The sequence below is a fragment of the Hipposideros armiger genome, unplaced genomic scaffold (assembly GCF_001890085.2).
Source record: "Hipposideros armiger isolate ML-2016 unplaced genomic scaffold, ASM189008v1 scaffold_132, whole genome shotgun sequence".
Lineage (NCBI taxonomy): Eukaryota > Metazoa > Chordata > Mammalia > Chiroptera > Hipposideridae > Hipposideros > Hipposideros armiger.
In genome coordinates, this window is record NW_017731482.1 from 883,324 (window position 1) to 905,629 (window position 22,306).

At 45.7% G+C, this 22,306-nt stretch overlaps 1 protein-coding gene across 5 annotated transcripts in view; it reads right to left on the bottom strand.

Annotated features, from left to right (window-relative positions):
- Positions 1-22,306, bottom strand: part of FAM168A (family with sequence similarity 168 member A) — a 215,050-nt gene that overhangs the window by 7,205 nt on the left and 185,539 nt on the right. For 2 of the 5 annotated variants that reach the window (XM_019649356.1, XM_019649355.1), the window contains exons 4-9: positions 18,883-18,963; positions 13,836-13,862; positions 9,687-9,698; positions 8,711-8,836; positions 2,156-2,298; positions 223-397 (exon numbers count right to left, since the gene is read on the bottom strand). In XM_019649356.1, coding sequence (XP_019504901.1) covers positions 223-397; positions 2,156-2,298; positions 8,711-8,836; positions 9,687-9,698; positions 13,836-13,862; positions 18,883-18,963 — 564 coding nt within the window. The remainder of the gene's footprint in view (positions 1-222; positions 398-2,155; positions 2,299-8,710; positions 8,837-9,686; positions 9,699-13,835; positions 13,863-18,882; positions 18,964-22,306) is intronic. The other 3 variants (XM_019649357.1, XM_019649358.1, XM_019649359.1) reach the window with 3 other exon arrangements.

Here is a 22,306-nt window from a genome sequence, read left to right on the forward strand (position 1 = left end):
CCTTCCCTCTGTCATCTCAGCTTAGCCTCTGTTCACCCTTTAAGGCCTAGCTCAATACGCCCTCCTTGGGGAAATCTTCCTCATCCCTGCAGACACATTTAGAGGGTCCTTCCTCTGGGCTCCCAGAAGCCCCCAGCATAGGATTTCTCATTCCATGACTGTTCTCCATCCTCTCATGGGTTCCTGGAGGAGGACGGACACTGACACAGACGTGGCCCTCACCTGCTGACATCGCCATGGTGGTACCAGCCACCATGCCCATGGCCACGCCGTTGGTCCTGGGGGCGGCGACAGGTGCTGGGTAGATGGCAGAGGGAATGCTGTTGGGCTGGACGACCGTGGTGTGGTGGATGACATGGGGCTGGGCAGCGTACACCGGCTGTGTGTAGTAGGCTCCCTGGGGGAAAAGAGGCTGAGGTCACACAGGCTTTCAGGGAGGTAGGGCGGGATGTGAAGAGGAGGAGAGGGGAGGGGAGCCTGCTCTTCCCAGACCCTAAGGGATGGGGTCAGAGAAGCACTGGCCCAGGCACACAGGTGTGGGCCCCACACGTGACTGTGACTGTGGACGGCTCAATGCTGGGCTCAGCTTTTGGTCTGAAAAGTAAGGCTCCTAGGGCCGCTAGGATGACACAATGACTAACAGCTCTATCCCTTAACACTGATGTGAACATTTTAAAATGTCTGTATTTTATTGCAATGTGCTACATGAGCTGCCTGGAATGTGATGCAGGGACCACACCCAAAGAGTGAAGGAGGAAGTGGGCGGGGCTGGTGAACTCCGGAGCACTGAGTGCACACAGGAAGGATTATCAGTGGGAGTGTCACTCTGGTGCTGGTGCCAGTGCTGCTATTTTACATTTTGGAAAAAGGTCATAAATGCAGAGCATTTCCCTAGATGTCTCTTGCTACCTATTTCCCTTTAGGGAAAAAGGTGGAGGATGGAGACAACGATTTGAGGTGACTTCCTACTGCCTGGATCACGTGGCTGCTTCCTGCTGATCTTTGGAGGGAGTAGATGGGCCCTGGGTCATCTTAATCCAAAACTTCTCAAATGTTTCTACTAAACAATGACAAGAGCCTCAGAATGTGGGTTTGTAACCCCAGAGATATGAGAGCATAGTGCAAAGCAGCCTATCTTAAATGAGAAAAATTAATCTCAAGTCTATTGTTTTGTCTTTTAAGTTTTGCATTCTACTCTACAGTATAGCTGTTTTAAAATTTAACAAGTGTATTTCATAATAAAAAATAATTAAAAAAATAATAAATGAATGAGGATTAAAAAAACAATAAATAGAGAAAGTAAAAAAAAAAATTTTTAACAAGTATTCTCCTCACTACTTAAGTCTCATGTAGAACTGTCACTCCCGAAAAATGTGCTATGTGTATGCTGAAGCCTCAGAGAGAGAGAGGAAGAGGGAGAGAGAAGGGGAGAGGGGGAGGGAGAGAGTGAGAGAGAGGGAGAGAGGGAGAGGGAGAGGGAGAGAGGAGGAGAGGAGGAGAGGGATAGGGAGAGAGAGGGGAAGAGGGGGGCAGAAGAGGAGAGGAGGAGAGGGGGAGAGAGGGAGAGAAGGAGAGATGGAGAGGGAAGGAGGGAAGTGGGGGGGGGAAGGGGGAGAGAGGGAGGGAAGGAGGCAGGGAGGGAGAGGCACTTGCCCAGTGTCATAGAGAGAACTGGTGGCAGAGCCTGGGCACTTATCTCCTCCCCACTCAAGCTCACAGACTTTATCAAGGAAGGGTCAATGTGGGGGTAGGGAGAGATGCCCAAGGCATAAGGGCTCTCATCCTGACTCAACCAATAGCTCATGTGTGACCTTGAACAAGTCACTGCCTCTCTGGGTCTCAGCTTCCCCACTTCTATAAAAAGTTGAGCTAGGTGATCCCCAAGGCCATTGCCCCTCTGACCATTCTGGGCTCCGTTAATCTAAGTGACTGTATTACCACCCCCACCCCCACCCCCACCCCACCCCACCCCCTGGGGCTCAGGTGGAGTGAGGGGGTGTAGACTGCAGGGATAACATTTTACTGACACAACCATGACAGCTGACCAGAGCCATGAACTTGTCTTCCTTCTCTTTCTTACCCACACCCACCCTACCAGGGCTGGTGACTCCTTTACCTGCAGAAGAGGTGGGCCCAGGCTCCCACATGCACCTACCTGGGCATACAGATTCTGCTGGGGGTAGGCACTTCTGATTGGATACATGGCCGTCTGATAGGGGTTGGGTGATGGGGAGTAGGGGGGTGGAGCAGTATTACTCTGGGTCGGTGGGACCTTGTATGGTGTCCCCGCAGTATATCCTGTACCAAGGCAATAAGAAAGACTTCCAATTAGTTGGCAGAACAGCACCACTGGAAGGCAGCAGGTCCCAGTGATCACTCCCCAGACAAGGATGGGCTGAATCCAGGCTGGAAACACAGATGAGAACAGAGAACAGGACTCCACCCAGAGAGCCCTGGCCCCTGAGGCAGCTCCCTCAGTCCTGGTGCACAAGGCTGCATGTGTGATTTGGGCACCTTTTATTTCTCTGGGTCTCAGGGCTCTCATCTACTAAGTAACAGATGAACCAGGTGATCTCTTAAGGGACCCTTGCAGCTCAGTCTGGGATTCCGAGCTACATGCCGTGAGAGGCAGGGGCTCAGAGATAGGAGACCCTCCACCTGCTCGCTCTTCATTGCACTCTAGCTTCTTGCTTTTCTGCCTCCTCACTCAGTACCCAGACTATTTTCTGCTGCTGTTTCTGTCTTTCTTTCCTCCCTTACTCTGTAGTTCCTTTTCCCCCTTGTATCTTCCTCCCTTTTTGGACATCCCCCCACGCTCCCCTTCCTCCCTGCCAAGTTTTAAGGTAAAAATTACACACAAAACACCATTCAGAAACCCTCATCTTCTGAGACGCACACCAACTGCTCTACAGAGCTGGCTTCTCCTCCCTCCCAGGGCCTGGGGCAGGGCCACCTGTGCCCGAGGGCCTGAAGTCAGGGATCACGAAGGTTCACATCGACCTGCCCCGGAGCCATGTCCCTCAGCAACGTGGAAAAAAGCTGGGGTAAGGCTGAAAAGTCAGAACCCAAGAAGCTCATGATTGGTCAAATTGTGCTACCTTTGAATCCTCTGGAAAACAGTCAGATCCTATATGCTCATGCAAAAAACCTGAAACATGAATCACTGAGGAAAAAAAATCACAAAATGAGTGAGTCTACAGAATTCAAGAGTACCCTGGGGCTCAGAAAGGACAAGTGCCAGGGAACCCTGGCTTTGGAGCCCCAACGGGTATTGCTGGGCTTTTTCCCGTGGTCCCCATCCTGATGTAGTGTGGCCCGACATATCACTGAACTTCTCTGGGCCTGGGGTCTTTTGCCTACAAGATGCTCACCAAGGACCCTTTCAGCAACATCGTGCTGTTGCCTCAAAAAGCCTAGAAGAGATCTAGGCTTCAGTCTGAGCCTTCCCCCTAATCTGCCGTGACTATTGCCAAGTCTCTGGGCCTTAGTTTCTTATTTTGTCAAATCAGAAAGTTAAGAACGAAGATCTCTTCCTAAACTAAAATCCCACTGTTCTAAAGACCCTAGGTCTCTTCTATCCTAACCCCAGGTAAAAGCAAGCTGCCATATTGCCGCAAATCTCTCTTAGTCCACACCACAACTCTGACTTCGTTTCCCGTCTCTGATAAGTTTAGTAGGATGTGGGAGCTGCTATTTAATCACCAAAGGCACTAAAAAGGTCCTGTCCCATCCCCGGAATCATGTCATTTATTTTTCCACCTGCAGATCCACAGTTTGTTCCCTAAGAAATTAATTTTGTGATCAAATATGCCTGCGAAATAAGGAGCAATGAAGATGGAGTGGAAAGAGTACATGAAAGAGCAGGTAGCACTGATAAGAATTAGAAACTAACTTAGAAGGGGAGGTATGAGTCATTTGAGGGACAAGTCTAGAGCAGATTCCTCCAAGGTTCTAGACTGTGGAGCTTGAGAGGTGGTCATAGCAAGAGAAGCAGATACTGTGGGGGAACACGGGGAGTCTAGGTTTGCAGACATCTAGAAGGAGCCATTTGAGGGGCTACTACACCTGAGAGACACAGTTTACTTATCTGTAAAACAAAAGGGTTCTCAAGACGGGCCCATCCCAAGATAGTACACAAAGGACTATGATTCTGAGGGACTGTAATCATTGTTTTGCAAAAAACAAAACAAAACAGTAGCAAAATAAAATAGAGATAAATAAGTTTGTTTTTTATCCCATGACCCTGAGAAATTTTAAAATGACAGGATAAACTGTGAATCTCTAAAACAGGGATATGCAGGAGATTCTGCCCAAGTTTATTTTACCACAGAATCTTTTATTCATACTACTAACATTTACAACAAACTATAGTTTTTTTGTAACTGTAGCTTGTTTTGGTCAAGAGTTTTACTGTAATACAGCCACGTCCGTCCGTTTATTTACATAGCAACCACGGCTGCTTTCCTGCTACAATGGTGGTTCTAACAGAGACTATATGGCCTGAAAAGCCTAAAATACTTATCATCTTGCCAAATCCTGATTGAAAGGCATAAAACAAGGTATGGGGAGTCCTGCCAGAGCGGAGAGCACCTCTCTTCTATGCAGCGGGGCAGAACACCCCTGAATCCTAAGCTGCCTGTCTCTGAAAGCTGGTCAGCACAGGGCAGTGGTTCTGAACCGTCTAGAGCCAGACTGACTACCAAGGTCTGGACCCCAGCCAGCCCTACTACTTAATAGCTTTAGGATGACTCAGTCTCATCTGTAAAATGGGGGTAATAATAGTACCTACTTAACAGGGTTACTGTGATAAATACATTAATAAGTGCAAAGCCCTTAGAATTGTGCCTGACTTTAAAAGCCCTTCACAAAGGTTAGCTAGTATTTTTTCCTCTCTCACTGTACAGAGAGCTAGTGAGCTTCCTGTCCTGCGGGTGTGTAAGCAGAGGCTGGTCTGACAGATTACAGTAGAAAGGAGGTTAAACTTTGACTTTCATGGTGTGATCCAACTGGAAACACAGACTCCAGAGTTCTAAGGTTCTAAAATTGTATGGTTTCAAACGCCATGATTTTATGATTCTTGAAAGTTAACAAGCCAACAATGCCGGTGACTTTTCCTGTATGCTCACCAAGAATGTGCTCTAGAATTTTTATGCCCTGGGGAAGCCTGGAGAGTAGTCCCCCTACGCTGCAAGGACAACCATCTTACAAAGGGGTGAGACCGTCCCTCTGAGGAAAACCAAAAGGCTCCAAGAAACTGCAGGAGAATCTGGTTTCCACGTCTAAGAATAACCTTGTCTGAGAATGTTTCCCTTTCTTATGAAATGTTATGAAATGAATACACACATACATAGAATACAAATCAGTAGCCAAAACACCCTTGGCAGCCAAAACGATGACGCTGCAGAAAAACTTGCTTGTTTGTCCAGACAGCCTGAGAAGAGAGAAGTGGAACTGCAGAGCTAGAGGAGATCTTAGAGATCATTAGGACCAACATAAACGTCTGAGAGAGAGATAATGAACAGACAGATGCTGAGCGCGAGACTGCTCGTGAAGACTCAGGAGTCAGTGCTCCTTCCTCTCACCGCAGTGGTTCTCACGGTTGCCATCTGTGTCAGAAGGCTGCAGAAACTGCCCTGGGCTCCCATCCTGGGCCCTGTCAGTGAATCAGGTAAATTCTTCTCTCAAGGAATACCCTCACTTGGACTAGCTAATATCAGAGGGACCTTTCTAGTGCTGAAGTTCTAAGTCTCTGAGTATTTCAGTGAAACTTTTATGAGGAAATCATTGCAAAGGACTTTCCACACTGATTGGTGGTCTTGTTTATGCCCTTGAGGATCACTGGAAAATCCCCTGGGCTGTAGCCTTGAGTATCACAAAATTCAGGGTCCTTACTCTGTGCATCTAAGTAAAAGAAGCTGTTGGACTTGATGCAAAAAATATCATGCATTTTGCTCAAATGAACTTAGACTCAACTCATTCAGGGGAAGCCTGACTCTCCTTAAAGGAGTTTTACCTAAGTCTGAGGGTCACAGTGTAGGTCTTTGGAATGCTGTGCCTTAAGTACATCAGAAACTTGCACTCAGCCCTCTCTGTTTCAGATAAGAACTTGAGCCCACGGGGCAGAGACTTCCCAAAATTGCACCACAAATCAGCGCAGAACTGAGCCCAGAGTTCAGGACTCGCTGTCCCCTGGGCAAAGCTCCTTTCTGAGTTCTAGGTCTCTGCAGTCCAATCTTGGGCATTTGGTATATTAGCCTTTGTATCATTTCACTAAAGGCAACACTGTGAAAGACAAAAGGAATCTGATCACTAGAAATCCCAGCTCTGCCTTATGGAAGAGGTTTTGTTTATGACGCTCTGTTCTCTCTCAGCACCCTAACCATAATTTTAGGCTCCATCAAGCAGGATAATAAAGAGAGTGTGTACATTAGCAAGATAAAACCTTTTCCAGTCCTCTCTTCAATCTTTCTGCACTGTCATAAATCCTGTTCAGTTGTAGAGCCCCTATGCCTTCAAAGGCATTGATCCGCACATCAAGGATGCCTTTTAGACTAATCGGTTTATTGACCATTAGATTTATGTGTCTGGACAAAGCTCTCTGTCTGATTCTTGCCTTGACCCCCAAGTCTCCTTGTTGGTAGCTGAACAAGAGAAAGCTGAATAAGTAGGAGAGAGACCTAATTACAAACAGGTGTAGCAAATGTTGGTGAAATTGAACTGAATTTCTCAAAGTGCCCTGAATTTTCTGTGGCATTAAAAGCCACAAAATCTGTGCTGGGAGGAACCCTGGTGGGTGTGGGAGGGTCAGTAAGTCCCACCTCTATTTAAAAATTGCACAGCTTCATACATTACTAGCTTAAAAGAGAGGCGGTATGTTTTAGGTCCTTTCCAGGGACCGTGATAGCCTGTGAGAGGACTGTGGAACAGCGACTGGACACTTTGGTGGCACTGCAGGAAGATTTCAACATAGTCAATGGTAATGCCCTCTAATACTCATACTTTCTCACTGTGGAAAGGGCTGCCTCTGGAGGGAATGGGCACTCCATACCTGGAGATGTGTGAGCAAAGGCTAGTGAACCTACTGGTCAGGGCAGCGGAGAGGAGGTCCCTGCCAGAGTGAAGGGTATTAAGGACCCAGCACCAAGGTGACAGGATCAGGCATCTAACAACTAGAGAGAACTTTAAAGATGACAAAGTCCAGCCCCCTCAAGTTATGGTTGGAAAAACCAAGGTCTGAAGCATGGACGTGAATTATCCGAGGTTACACAGAACCAAACCTAGAATCCAAAGCTTTTGGTCTTCCACTCCAGGCCTCTTTCTGCTGTATTACAGAAGGTGTGTCTACACGCATCTACATCCACATGTGTAATATAAGAAAGAATATGTATGTGCCCATTAACATACATAATGCCATGGGGACCTGGAAAAACTCCCTACTGCTGCCATCCCTCTCTGAAAGAGTACAGTTAATCTCATGAAAAAAGACAGTAATAGCAACTTAACCTGGGTGATATCTTTTTCTAGTTGTGTTGCTTAACTAGGTTGGATGGCAACAGGTGTATTGCCTTTCTGAACCTCAGCTTTCAAACTGGAATAAAAATCCACCCAAATAATAGGGCTACAGCACAGATTAAATGAGAGGGTGATTAAGAAAGCATATTCTCCAAAAGGTGAGTTACGCTATATATAAACATAAGTCAAGTTGACATCTAGGGGCAATGATAGCTAAGGAGAAAAATAACACTGAGTATTTTAAAGAAAAGAGAAACATACACTGGATTCTTCTAATCTACTTAATAGATTCATAATGCACTGAGCCACAGACTACTGGGCTGAGTCTGCACTGTCCCTCTGAAGGCTTGTCCATCCCCTGCTGGGACAGCTTAAGAGACGGGCACTCCCCACATGCAGAGCCAGCTACCAGCTATCCCTCTTCTGGAAAGCTACACAACAAGGCACACCGTTTCCACATACATCGAGTCAAAATGCCACTCGGTAATTTTTCAACATTGGTTCTCGTTTTACCCAGTGGAGCCATTTTGTGTTAAAAATCAGATGCGAAGGTGAAGCCATCAGTCACCCCACTGAGCCTCAAGGTGACTGTGACCAATCTGACTGGCCAGATGGGTTCTGTCCTCCTTGAGGACGCCAGGTACACACTCTGCTCCCACAGTCAGCTTTCACTAGGGCAGCGTTTCTCATGCAGGGGGCAATTTTGCCTCCCAGGGATAGATAACAATGTTTAGAGACAGTTTTGACTGTCATAATGAGGGTTTGCTGCTGGCATCCAGTGGGCAGAGGCCAGGGGTGCTGCTAAGCATCCTACAATGCACAGGACAGCTCCCCACGACAAGGAATGATGGGATCCAGATGCCCACAGTGCCGAGAACGAGAAACCCTGTGTTAGGGGGAGGAGCCTCTGCCCAGAGGTCCACAGGCAGGCATTCAAATGTCCCCTCGGTCCATTCCCTTGAAACGGAGCAACAGTCCTTCCCTCTCCCTCCTCATTGCTTTGTGTCTCCACAAAGTCAGTTGCATGATCAAAGGGAATGACCTTTCCTGTATGAAGAGGGCCAATTTTTTGCATGGATAGGAGAACCTCTTAAAACAGTGTCTTATAAATGTCAGTTTTAAAAGTTCCCTTTCCTTTCTTCCTAAGAGACAAATCAGTCAAGGGGAACAAGGAAAGGGGGAGACAGGCTGTATTTACTGAAAGCCGCAGAGGATGCTTGGTAAGTTCGGTTCTCGGTCCCGGTGTCCACAGGGAGGTGAAAGGTGCCTTCAGTGCCACAGGAAGACGAGTTCTGTGGCCAGGCCTGTTTCATCAGCAGAGTTGCTTAAGGGAAGACACAAGAATGACATTAGGCAGAAATAAGAGGCGGCACCACCAATCACAGACACAAAGCAAAGGTCTTGGGCTGGACAGAAACATATAACCCAAGGGGACCTGTTCAGACACACAGGATGGTTCAGCCTTTTTGAGATGGGTGAGTGATTAGGAGGAGTGCTGAAGTGAGCTTCCAAATGATTTGAAACTGAGGAAATCTGAGCTTATACTAATTAGGAGAGTCAGGATTGTCTACCACTGAAACCACAGAGATGCCTATGAATACTGCCCCCTACTGTGTCTGGCCTAAGGCTCCAGAATGTTCCTTAACTGCTTTCTCTCATGAGTGTGTAGCAACTTGGAGCCTTTGAGTATACACTGGGCCAGGATCAACTGAGTACTCTTCTTTTATGCCTAAAATCTCAGCTGGAGGTGTATTTACTAAGTTGCTTCAAAGAGAGACCCAAAACTAATTACCACTTGACATGAACCTTGCTGGACTGCCATCTCTTCTAAAGGGACTGAGCTTTGGCAACCTAGAAGGCACAGGCTGGCCAGTGAGACACTCCCGCTAACTCTTCCTGTGTGTCCATCTAGGGACAGACAGACAGACCTCTTGCACACCCTTTTTACCTCCTACTGAGGTGCTACTTGAGGTATCTCTGCATGAATTCAAGATGATCTTCTGGGCCATTAAGAAAGTAAAAGTCAAACTTGGGGTAGGTTTGAAATAGAGATGAGGCCCAGTTTGAAGGAAATCTACAGAGGCTTCCCAGGCTGACTCAAAGCTCAGCTTGAAAAAATGTGAAAGATGATGCTTCATATGTTCTACAAGTGGGGAATAACTCAAAAAACTTACCTTCATGATATCCTGTGGGGAAGGAGAGAGGAAATAGGGTTTCAAAGGGGGGAAATGCCTAACATTTTAGATATTTCCCTTGATATACTTTCAAACACTAGAGGAGAAACATTCTTGACCCCAATTGCTACTTAGGGTAAAAGAATGATTTTAACAATATGTTTTCCCTTCAAATAAGGTCTTGGGAGTCATGGGTACGGGTGTTTTAAAGTATATAAGTAGGAGGTGGGGCTGCATTGGTAACAGTCCGATATACCTGAAACATTTGAACAAGGGGCTATGGTAAGCCAGAGTGGTACAAGAAGAAAGTGTGCCCATACTCTAATTCCACCTGGGCAAAGATAGTCCACCTCCAGAGAGATCCCATAACCCCCCGCCTGTCCAAGTAACAGGTGGTGTCCCCGCTTCCTTCAATCATGAAGGTACTGGGCCCAGACAGGGAGGCCAAGGGCTCTGCTGTTTTTGCTGATCCAAGGCTAGACGTGTAGGTGTTCTAGGCTGAGCCTGCGCTTGCATTAATGGCCCGCAATATATACAGCGGATGCTGAGGAATGAGAAGGAAATCATGGGCAGGGAGGTGACACTAAAAGGAGAACTCTGGCTGAAGCAATGGAGACCCAGCAGGATGCCATGCGTAGTCCAGGGCCTTCACTGGACATCATGACATGGCTCCGCAGACAATGCAGGAGAAGGGCAGTCAGTTTTAACAATGCCCTGCGTCTCTTTTCCCGGGATGGGGGGTGAGTGGGCACGGGGGGCTAACAAAGGGTCCAATTAATGTTGAAAATCTTATCAAGATGTCTCCAAATTTAGAACCTGCCATTCCATGTGGCTGGAGAGCCCTGGCCATGCAAAACAACTCCCTAAAGGCAACACATATAGCTCTGAGAAGTCAGGCAGAGCAAGTCCATGCCCTCCAGACCCCACAGGGACTCCACCAGGGAGCAGGAGGGCTGAATTTGGCTGTAGAGAATTTGGAGGTCCAGTTCCAGTTCAGTTGTTCCCTGAAGTGGTGCATAATTTACCATAATTTTCATCATAAGACAAAAGTCTGACATTAGCCTGAAGGACTGTGTGACAAAGTTAAGTAAATCAAAATGAATAAAGAATGACCGAGGCCTACACTGCACTCAGCACCGAGGGGAGCGCCACGTGGACAGGAACACACGTGGGTCATGGTCACCGCACACAAGGGACTCATGGTCTAGCTGGGGATGCAAGACAGCCACGCACCAACCAGAGAGTGAACAAGACAGCATCACACATGGTAAAGTAACAATCCATTAACCAGGAAAGAAGCAAGTGCGACTGTGCCTTTGATTATGTCTTTCCCAAGTGATCAAGTGAACTAAGCAGTATATGTTCCTGAAGAAGTGGGTATTTTCTTCTGGTTTCATTATAAAGAAAACAAATATTAGTATTTTCTATAGTTCTTTGCACATTTGAATATTTAATAATTTAACTGGATAGATAGGAAGACTAAACACAAATATTAGCTGTCAACTTGGCTTCTGCATTTGTTAGCTGTATCATATGATCTTCCTTCTCCTATACAACTGTAAAGCCCCCCATTCTGTTGGTGGTAGTGATTCAGAGCTCAGTTGTGGGAAGAAGACAACCCAACTGAAGCTTTCAGAGGCATGTAACAGAGGAGGCTGCTCTGACAGGCGTGTTTGCCCCAGATGCCGTGAAAGGTACCAACTCCCAGAAATGTTTCTGTATTTTTAGCTGGTAGTTAAATATAAGTATATATATATGTCAAATATTATTGAGCTGTACATTAGAGACAAGTGCACTTTATGTACTATAGAATATGTGCTTTTCCTCAATTTTTCCTCCCCACAAGAATATGTGGGGAAGTGGGTGAGAGGGGAAGAGAAGGAGGTGGGAGAGGGAGGGAGGGAGGGAGGGAGAGAGAGGACACGAGAGAATGAATGAAAACATGAACCCTTGGCACTGAAGGGCTATGGCCCAGTCACAGCATGCTGCCCACATCCAGGTGCTGGGTTGTTCACTTCCCCAGATACGGGGCCCTCTGACACTTGAAACAGTCTATTAAGCACACTTACAAGGAAGAGAGGCAGCAAGGGACCATTATCCTGAACAATGTAGTAAGTCAGGAAATCTGAATTTTAGCCTGGGCTGTGCCACTTATTAACTGTGAGACCTTGGGCAAGTCACACAACCTTTCTAAACTTCAGTTTTGTTGTTTCATAAAATGGCAATAACAATCATTTCCTAACATTGATGTGAGGATTAAAAATAAAGTGTCATCCAGTCTTAGAGTTTCTAATCCTGTCCACTGGTATCTGTCCATTGCTCCATCCTCACAGCTGTGGACAGCGTTAATTTAAGCTCTCATCATCTCTCACCTGAACTACTGCAACAGCTTCTTCATAGTTCTGTTTGTTTTTAATCCTGTCAACTTTAATCTCCAAGCTGCATTTAGAGTGATATTTCTAAGGCCTAAACCTAATGACAAAACATTTCTTAAAAACATTTCCTGGCTGCCCGCTGCCTACAGGCTGAAGGCTGGACTCCTTGTGTGGCGCTCCAGGCCCTTGTGATCTAGTCCTATGATCGCTGCAGACTCCCACCATGTTCTCCCCCTCTAACCCTGTACTACTGCCACACACACTGTTTATCATTCCTGTAATACGCTTAGGAACATCACCTCTCTCTATTTTTGTTCACACTGCTCACTCTTCCTGGCATGTCTTTCCCCAAATGCTACCCAGTAAACATTTATTAATCTACCAATCATGAGCAGAAGGCTCATCTCTACTATGAAGTCTCTTCTTTTTCCCACCTCTTAACCACAGCCCCCTCATGGATCCCATAGGGTTCACTATCCCAGCAACTATAAGTCTAAGAAGCCACTATACTTGCTGGCTTCTCTGTCTTCCCCATGAAACTGGGGGCTCCTTGAGTACAGGGGCCCTGTCTTACTGGTCTTTGTATCTTCAAAGGGCCAGCTTAGGGCCTGGCACAGAACTGTAGATGCTATAACTGGAGAAGTAAGGAAGCAAGAGAGCTTCTCCCACTTTTCATAGTCTTCTAAGTGCATATATCCTGAGGCAAACAACAAAATGACTCCTCCATAAATGAAAAGAGAAACAAGTCTGTAACTAGAAAAAATCAAATAATAAAATTATGAGAACAGGCGGTTAGCATTTAAAGGGACCTCGAAGATCATCTGAAGTAAAACACATTATCTATGGCCTGGAGACACTAGCAAATTGCCCAAGATCACGCAGCCCACAGGAGCGGCAAGGAGAAATTTTCACAGCTCATCTCCTGAAAGATGTGCCACACATAAGTTCAATATTCAACATCCAAATGATTCAAGGGTAAAAGGTGAAAAAGTGTGCAGGGATTGTAGGGAAAATTGTCCTGAGCAGCCCAGGTGAGGTGGTGAAAGTGGCAAGTCCCTCCCATGGTCCCTTACTGTCTATGACAAAAAGGACCTAGTCAAGTTACACTGCTGGGACCCTCACAGGTGCCCAGAAGTTCCCGTGGTGCCTTGGGCCTGGAGTCCACACTGCCCAGAGAACCCAGCTCTGGTCCCTTGCTCATTTTAGCACACTTGACCCTCACCTCTCTCCATCCAGGAAAATGATCCAGAGCTCAAGATCTGGGCTAATGACACAGACTGTGTATCTAAGTCAACCAGGTCTTCAAACATGTCAGACTGCCAATGGAGATGAAAAATCTGATCTGGGACAGACTGGTTTTTTGGGTTCTCATAGGTATAATCCAGGTACTCCTCCACAGGAGCTGCGTGAAGCCAACAGAGGAGCCACAAAGGCCCAGGAATTTTCGTTCACTTGTTTGAATTCAGCAGTCATGTTAGGGTGAAGGTTTCTGACCGAGGTCAGGTAGGGACCCCAGAGAGAGAAGGGGGAGAGACGCCTTTTAGTGCCATGATCCTTCACTGCTGCCCCAGGGGACGGTTCATGTGTGTCTCCAACCCATGATTTTGCACCATCAGACATGTTCCTGCATGCTTTAGGAACTGCTGCTGAGCCACCTGGGGGAGCCCAAGCCTAGGGAATGGGATTTGGGGAGGAAAGGAGAGGGGATCTACCGTTGTTACGATATAACACATTCATAGGCCATAATACATATGAGGAAAAATAGCTCTCCTACCATACGCTGAATGCAGGAACTGAAACTCTGTTGGATAGAAATGTTAGTTGAAATTACCACTAAGAATTTGTGCAAAATAGTCCACATTACAGTTACAAAAACAGACTTTGTCTCAAAATAGCAGTTTACCCCAAGCTACACAAGAAACAGAGAATGCAGAAGGTGCAAAGGGCCTCTACCCTGGAGGGTAGTGACAGACTTGCCATCCAGAGAAACCCATCGATGGAGGAGGGGCACCTCCTTGGATGCCATAGCATCTTGCGGGCAGCTGATCTAGGAGTTGCCTGGATGTGAACAGGCCCAAGCTCCTGCTCTTCGCTTCCACACTAAGGGTGAGTTTCAACTCTCCCAAGTACTGCAGAGGGACTTCACACATGACAGACTTTACGTGCCAGAGGACGTGAAGGCTCAGGGACAAAATCTGAAGAGGTCTCCATAAAGCCCCAGAGAGCGAGGGCCAATGCAGAGGCCCCTCATTCCCTGAAGCCTCTGGGGAAATGTGGTGCTGTAGGAGGAGCACAGGCTGTGGGCTCGGGCTGACTGGGTTTGAATCCCAGCTCCACTGCTGTTTAGCTGGGCAACTTTGGACAAGTTATTTAACCTCACTGAGCAACACTGGAGGCAAGAGAAAGTGTACAGAGATTCTAACTCCCAAGAATGAGGGAAACATTTGTGACATGTCTTGCTCTGTGCCTGGTGGATAGCAGGTGTTCAGGAAACCCAAATGCCTTTCCTTTGCCTTTCCCCAGGCTCTTCGTACGCAAAATGAGAAACATTATATTTGTACTTTATAAGGCTGCTATGAAATCAAGGGAGGCAACAGATGAAAATGATTTATAAACAGATTTCTTATGAGACAGTATTTCATTTTTATCTACACTAGTTATCCTTTCTATCCTCTCTTTTCATTTTCAAGTGAGACTACCATTAATATGACACATCCTTTGGTTTCCATTTTCTGAAAACAAGTCTCAGTTGGCTCCTGCCTTTTACAGGACCAAAGAGTTCTTAACTAAGATCCCTGACGTCACTGAGAGCTTGGGGAAAAGCTCCAAGTACCTACACCGCCCTCGGAACCAATGCAATATTTCCCTGCGTCCTGGACCAATGACATTTTAGGGTACTCAGAGCTGCTAAAAATAGCTTTCTCTGAATCAACATCTTGGTCTCCTTGAAGAAGCTGAGAGAACTTTAAACCTGAGAGCCTGGCTCCTTTGCAGGTTTCTACCCCGCAGGCATCTCTCGGCATCACAAATGGCTGGCTCTGGCAGGAAGCAGAGTCACCTACACTGTCCTCTCTGTCCCTGAGCCAGTTAGTTCCTCTCCGGCAGAGCTTTCCCAGGGTAGTCAGAAGGCTTGGTGAATGCAGAGCCCAGCATCCCAACATAAGAAATGGACAGGCGGATAGGGAGGTGGGGTGTGGGGTGTGGGGTGTGTGTGTGTGTGTGTGTGTGTGTGTGTGTGTGTGTGTATCTCTCTCTCTCTCTCTCTCTCTCTCTCTCTCTCTCTCTCTCTCTCTCTCTCCTAAGAGAAGGGATCTGTCCAAGGTTACACCAAAATCAGTAACAGAGTTGGTGTAATAACCCTGGTCTTCCAACACCCAGTTTGGGGTTTTCTGACATAATACGCCAATTACCACCCTCTCCAGTGGATTTATGGGTTTCTGAGAAAATGGACTGGGTTGGTTTAGCCACAGCTTAGAAATCTATTGACTTTTCAAAATATAAAACTGGGGAAAATCAAGTTTGATGAAGGATGATATTTTGTTTTAAAATGGAAACTTAATCAGTACTTTATACATGCCCGGGGCTTTCTGATCTCTACATTCCTCCCACGCCCAGTTTCAGCCTCCTGTTGCCTGCTCTCCATTCTCTCTCTGGTCTGGTTGCTCTAGCATAACCCCTCAGTTTCTCCCTTGCCAACTGCAACTGTCATGTAGTGGTTAAGAGCACAAGTGGGTGTGGTGGCAGTATGCCTGGGCTTGGATCTTTGTGCTAGTTTCCTAACTTCTCTAAGTTTTCGCTTTCCCACTTGGAAAATGGGAATAACAACAGTACTGATCTCAAAGGTTTCTTATGATATAAAACAAGTTAATATCCATAAAGAACTTAAAATAGTCCCTGGCACATAGAAACAATTCAACAAAGATTAGCTGTTTCTTCCCGCTCCTAAAAGAATTCTACAATCCCTCACCAGAAGTTGTGAGCATCATAAGAAAACACCGCAGTGCTGGGGAATGGTCTTGACCAATTCACTGCATCCACACTCAGTCGGGCCTCCAGCTTTACCTGTTGGTGTTTCCTCCCCCCACTCCTTTCAGTGGGACTTTCGCACCTTGACCTCTCTACTTAAGAACCTTCCCTCTATCCTTACTCACCTGTCTCAGTAAATCCCACCATTAGACAAGAACGCTCTACTTACCACTGGGCTATTTATTCTAAGCTTATCCACCTTTCCTACAGTCTGAAAGGAAGAGCTGCTCCCCTGTGAGGCACCCCACTCTACCTGCTCCCTCACACAAAGAGGAGAGCCAAGCTTCTGGATGTGCCATCCCACTGCAGTCGTCTTGGAGGTCTGGCTCCATCTGGCACCCCTTCCCCTACAACTCTGACTTGTCCTCTCCACTGGCACCTTCCCATCAGTATGTATTTAACCATGCCATATCTAAAACCCCTCCTTTAACTCCACCTTCCCTTCTAGTCAATGCCCTCTTATTCTCCTTTCCCTATGGCCCCGCCTCTTGTAAGAGGCTAAGTCTACTTCTGTGCACCCAGCCTCACCAGCTCACTGGCTCAGCTTCCACAAAGACTGCTGATGGCCTCCTGCCAAGAAAGACAATGCATCTTCTTCACTCCTAACCTTAGCTGACCTTCTGCAAAGACTCATTTTGTTTTAGACTTGATAGTTTACCAAGACCATTCACAGCTTTCACAGCATTTCAATTTAAATCATTTCTGTATCGTGAGACACTTGATAATCAAAACCACCACAGTTTTTAAGACAGAACTTACCAAATTTGATTAAGTATTTTATCAGAGAGCATTTCTGTAGCTTTTATTGTTTCTGCCTATTACAGATTTGGAGGAAACGCAGAATAAAATATTAATGCTGAAATACCATTATAGGATTTTAGCCTGTGTACTCCCCTCACAAGCTCTTTCGGGGCAATGCCTGCAGCTTCCCCAAGTATGAATCACCTGCAGTGTCTTCCAGAGTGCCTCTGGCATAGCGAAGCCAAAACAAATGTCTGTGGACACATCTTTGTAAATACTTTAGGGGTTAACGTCACTTATTTACATAAAATAGTTCTCATCCGCCCCAAATAGAGGGGGCTGTCAGATAGCTTCATGGTGTGTGTGTGTGTGTGTGTGTGTGTGTGTGTGTGTGTGTGTGTGTGTGTGTGTGTGTAATATGATTGTGGTATGATTCCTACTTCAGAGACTGGCAGCTGAGGTTCAGAGAGTTCAGGTGACTTTAAGGTTGCTAACCTAAAAAGTGACCGAGTGCCAACTCAGATCTAGGTCTTCTGACATTGTCCATGTTTTTCTGTCATCTAAGCATCCCAGAGGAAAAGGGAATGACAGTAGAGAGTACTGGATTGGCACCAGGGAAGCGCTAGACCAAGAGCCAGAAGATCTGCCAATGGTTCTGGTCCATATGCTATTGCTGATTCACTCGGTAAGTCAGACAAAATACTGCTTTTCTCTACATCTTCCCCTGTCCAGAGAAGGGGTTGAACTGACAGGCCTCTAAGGTCTTTTCAAGCTTTCTAACTTTAGAATAGTAATTACTAAACAAGGAAATGGGGGTATTTTCATGACATTCAAGGCCTTTCCAAATATGGCCCTTGCATATCTGCACTTCAGGTCCATCTATTGTCCTCCCCCTCCAATGCTTCGAGCATTCCCACCCCTTCTAGCTTCCTCACAGGGTCATGTCCTCACACCTCCATGCCTTTGCTCAGACTCTACTCTGCCTAGAATGCCCAGCGCTGTCTTTGTGTGCTTAAAAGAACGCCTCCTACTTCTTCCCCAAGTCTCTGTTGCTGGGCCCTGTGAGAAGCCTCCCCTACACTTTCAACCTCGGGCAGACTGCTGCTCACTCCTCTGCTTCCTCTCCCCTCCTATGTACTTTTACAATACTCATCCCACTGTACAGTCAGGCATTTGTTTACATGCCAGCTCCCAAATGGACTGTAGGCTACTTCAGGCAAAGACGGCATCCTCTCTTTTTTTCTATTCCAGCATGGAGGACAGTCAACAAATAAATCCTTGACAAGTATAGGAAGAGGAACTTCCATAACACCATCTACAACCCTGAGGAAGGTGGTGCATTTCTCAGAGAGGTGAGGTAACTTGTCCAAGGCCTCACAACCAGTGAGCTGAGAAACCAGGATTCAAACCCAGGGCTAGCTGCAGAGCCCACACTCTTTCTCCTGCCCCTCGTGTGTCCAAGCACCGGTTGAGCGTGGGGATTAAGATTAGTGAGTGGGAAGACCTCTGTACTGCTCCGAGCCCAAACTAGAATAAACTTTTTCAACATTTCCAAACCTATTTCAACCTCTTTCTAAGGAGTGTTGGGCCTTTATTAATATTTGTGAAAAACAAGTTCCTTTCTTCACAATGAAAATCAGCTCTTTATCCTCTGGTGGCAAGTCTCTCATTTTTCTAACTCCACACCCAGAAAGTCTGAGTGGGTTGGTGTGGGTGTGTGTGTGACACCCTCAGGGGCAGCTGAGCAAAGCACGGATTTGGACATTGTTTGGGAGAGCAGAAAAGGTTCTGTGAGGGTGCATGTCTGAAACATTCCAGCAGAGGAGAGATGGGCCACCTTAAGCCCCAAGTATTTAGAATGGAGATTTTACTCTTGCCCCCACAGTGAGGCTGAACTGCTCCAGTTCCCAGAGGGAACTCCCAGGAGAATCAGACTTGGACAAGCTGAGCCCAGAGCAATTAAGGACAGGGAAAGGCCAGCAGGTGGGTTTGTTTTTCCAAAGAGATACCACCTCCCATTCCATTCACCCCTATTATCTCCACTTTCTCCTTACCTGGAGCATAGCTGGGGCTATTGGTGGGGTACAGGCTGGGATTGTAAGCAGGGGCCGCGGCCGGGTAGGCTGTGGGGTAACCTACAAAGAGATAAGAAAGGCTCTATTGAGTTAGGCAAAAAGAAAAGCAGATTTCTGAGAAAACAGAATCCAGTTGCCAGGTTTGGCCTTCAGCCTCTTCATGGGCCATTTCAGACAATATATGTGACCAGCTTTTATACGCTCAAGAGACAAGCCACCAACACCGCAATCCCGACACACGCACGTTTTCCTGAACATTAAAAAAAAAAATACAAGAAATATATGTCTATATGCTCACTGTAAAAATATTGAAACCATATAGAAATGTGTATGGTAAAAAGTGTAAGTTTACTTTTACATTCCTGCCATAATACTCTTTTCTCTAGAGGTAATAACAATTTGGCGTCTATTCTTCCACAGTTCTCTGTGCACTTTCATATACATATATGCAGTGGTGTGCTGGTAAATACTTAACAACTGGCTTGAGGTGACTGTGGTGGAGCTCTGTTTTGTAGCAGTTGCCAAGTTCCATAATGTAAATACTCCCACCATGGCCAATTTCAAGCTACCAACATTACTGAATGAGTAGTTGGGCAGGGATGCATACACTTGTCTCTAGAGAGCTCACATCAGCCAGATCCAGCCCACCACTGCATATTCTATACAGGTGTCTTGTATTTTTAACATTTTTTATTGTGGTGAAATATATGTAACAAAATTTGTGATTTTAACCATTTTAAGTGTACAATTCAATGGCATTAATTGCATCCACAATGTTGGCAACCATCCCTACTATCTGTAAAACTTTTTAATCACCTCCAAATAAACTCTGTACCCATTAAGCAGTAACTCTCCATTCCCTCTCCCTGTAGACCCTTGTTAACCTTTAATTTACTTTCTTTCTCTATGAACTTGCCTATTCTGGGTACTATTTATTTGTTTGTTTATTTATTTATTTAGCTGGGCCATCCTGCCACCTGTTGGCAGCTCAGCAGTGGCTCAGCTCGGGCTGGGACTCGAACCGCTGTTGCTCAGAGCTCACACTCTTGAGCGAGCTCTTAGACAACTGAGCCACTCAGCCGGTCCCTTTATTTATTTATATATAGCTGGGTACTTTATATAAGTGGAATCAAACACTATTTGTTCTTTTGTGTCTGGCTTCTTTCACTTAACATAATGTTTTCAAGGTTCATCTATGTTGTAGCATGTATTAGACCTTCATTCCTTTTTATGACTGAACAATATTCCATTGTATGGATATGCCACATTTTGTTTATCCATCCATCTGTTGATGGGCATGTGGGTTGTTTCTGCCTTTGGCTACTGTGAATGCTGGTGCTATGAACATTGCAGTGCAAGTATCTGAGTCCTGTTTTCAATGCTTTTGGGTTACATACCCAGGAGCAGCACTGCTGTGTCATATGATAATTATATGTTTTGTTTTGTTTTGTTTTTTAATTGGGGAATTGGGGGAGGGGAACAGCGCTGGAGAATTGGGGGACGGGGAACAGACAAGTTGCTGTCCTTTTGTTCTTCAGTCTAGTTGTGGAGGACGTTGCTTCACTAGCCCAAGTTGACACCATTATTGCGCTCTTCCCGGGCAAGGCAGATCGGTTGTCGGCTTCTGGACGACTGCTCACCACGGCTACTGGCCGCTCACGATGGCTGCTGGCTATACACAGTAGCTTATGGCAGCCCGCTGCAGCCTATGCCGTCGCTGGCGACCCACTGCATCCCAGCCCCAGGTCGAGCTGCCGTTCACCATCTTAGATGCAGAGGGTAGTGTCACTGACCCTCATATGTGGGATCCGAACTGGGGCCCTCTGGCACCCCAAGCCAGTTCTTAACCAACGCACCACTCGGCTGGCCCATGTTTTGCTTTTTGATGAACCTGTTTTCCCCAGTGGCTGTACCATTTTACATTCCCACAAGCAATTCATGAGGGTTCTAATTTCTCCACATCCTCATTAACACTTGCTATTTTCTGTTTTTTATTATAGACATCCTACTATGTGTAAAGCGGTGATATCTCATTGTGGTTTTGATTTATATTTCCCTAATGCTTAATAATGTTGAGCATCTTTTCATGTGCTTATTGGCATTTGTATATCTTCTTTGGAGAAATGTCTGTTCAAAACATTTGCTCATTTTTTTTTTTAAAGAAATTTTATTGGGGAACAGTATGTTTTTCCAGGAACCATCAACTCCAAGTCATGTAGTTGTTTCAATCTAGTTGTGGAGGGCGCAGCTCAGCTCCAAGTCCAGTCACTGTTTTCAATCTAATTGTGGGGGGCACAGCCCACCATCCCATGCGGGAATTGAACCGGCAACCCTGTTGTTCAGAGCACATGCTCTAACCAACTGAGCCATCCGGCAGCCCACCAGCAGCTCAGCTGCACCTTAGCTGAAGTTGTTGTCTTCAATCTAGTTGTAGAGGGTGCAACTCACTGGCCCATGTGGGAATTGAACCCGCAACTTTGTTGTTCAGAGCATGTGCTCTAACCAACTGAGCCACCTGGCCACCCCCATTTGCTTATTTTTTAACTGGATTGTTTGTTACTGAATTATAGGAGTTTTTAAAAATATATTCTGGATAATAAACCCTTATCAGATAATTTGCAAATACATTCTCCCATTCTATAGGTTGTTTTCACTTTCCTGATCATGTCTTTGATGCAAAAAATTTTTTAATTTTAATGAAGTCCAATTTATTTATTTTTTTCCTTTTGTGCTCATGCTTTTGGTGGTACAGCTAAGAATCCATTGCCAAATCTGAGGTCATGAAGATTTAGCCTTATCTTTCCTTCTAAGAGTTTTATGGTTTTGGCTCTTATATTTAGATCACTGATCCATTTTTGTATATGGTATGAGGTAGGGGTACATATAGTTTTATATTCTACCTAATAACACTTTAATGTTATAAACATTTTCCCATGTAATTACACATACTTTAAAAACATTATTTTTAATATCTTTAAAATATTCCATTATGTAGCTACATCAAATCATTTAACCATTACTCTATTTTTAGATGTTTAGGTTGTTTGCAAATTTTTATTATTATAAATAAGCTATGAGAACAACCTAAGCAAATATTTGGCTGCATCTCTGATTATTTCTTCAGGAATCAGTTCTAGAAATGAGATTTCTAGGTCAAAAGACAGTGCTATTTTTAAAACTCATCCATTCAACAAATACTTGAGTACATACTCTGCACCAGACACTGAGATCCCTGCCCTTGTGGAGCTTAGATTCTAAGAGCGTGTGAGAAGGCAGTAGATAAAGAGTAAATATAAATGAACAGTCTTAAGTGCTATGGAAAAAGAGAAAAAGGGCAGGGTAGAGGACATCAGAAGTGCCAGTGTGTGTGTGTGTGTGTGTGTGTGTGTGTGTGTGTGTGTGT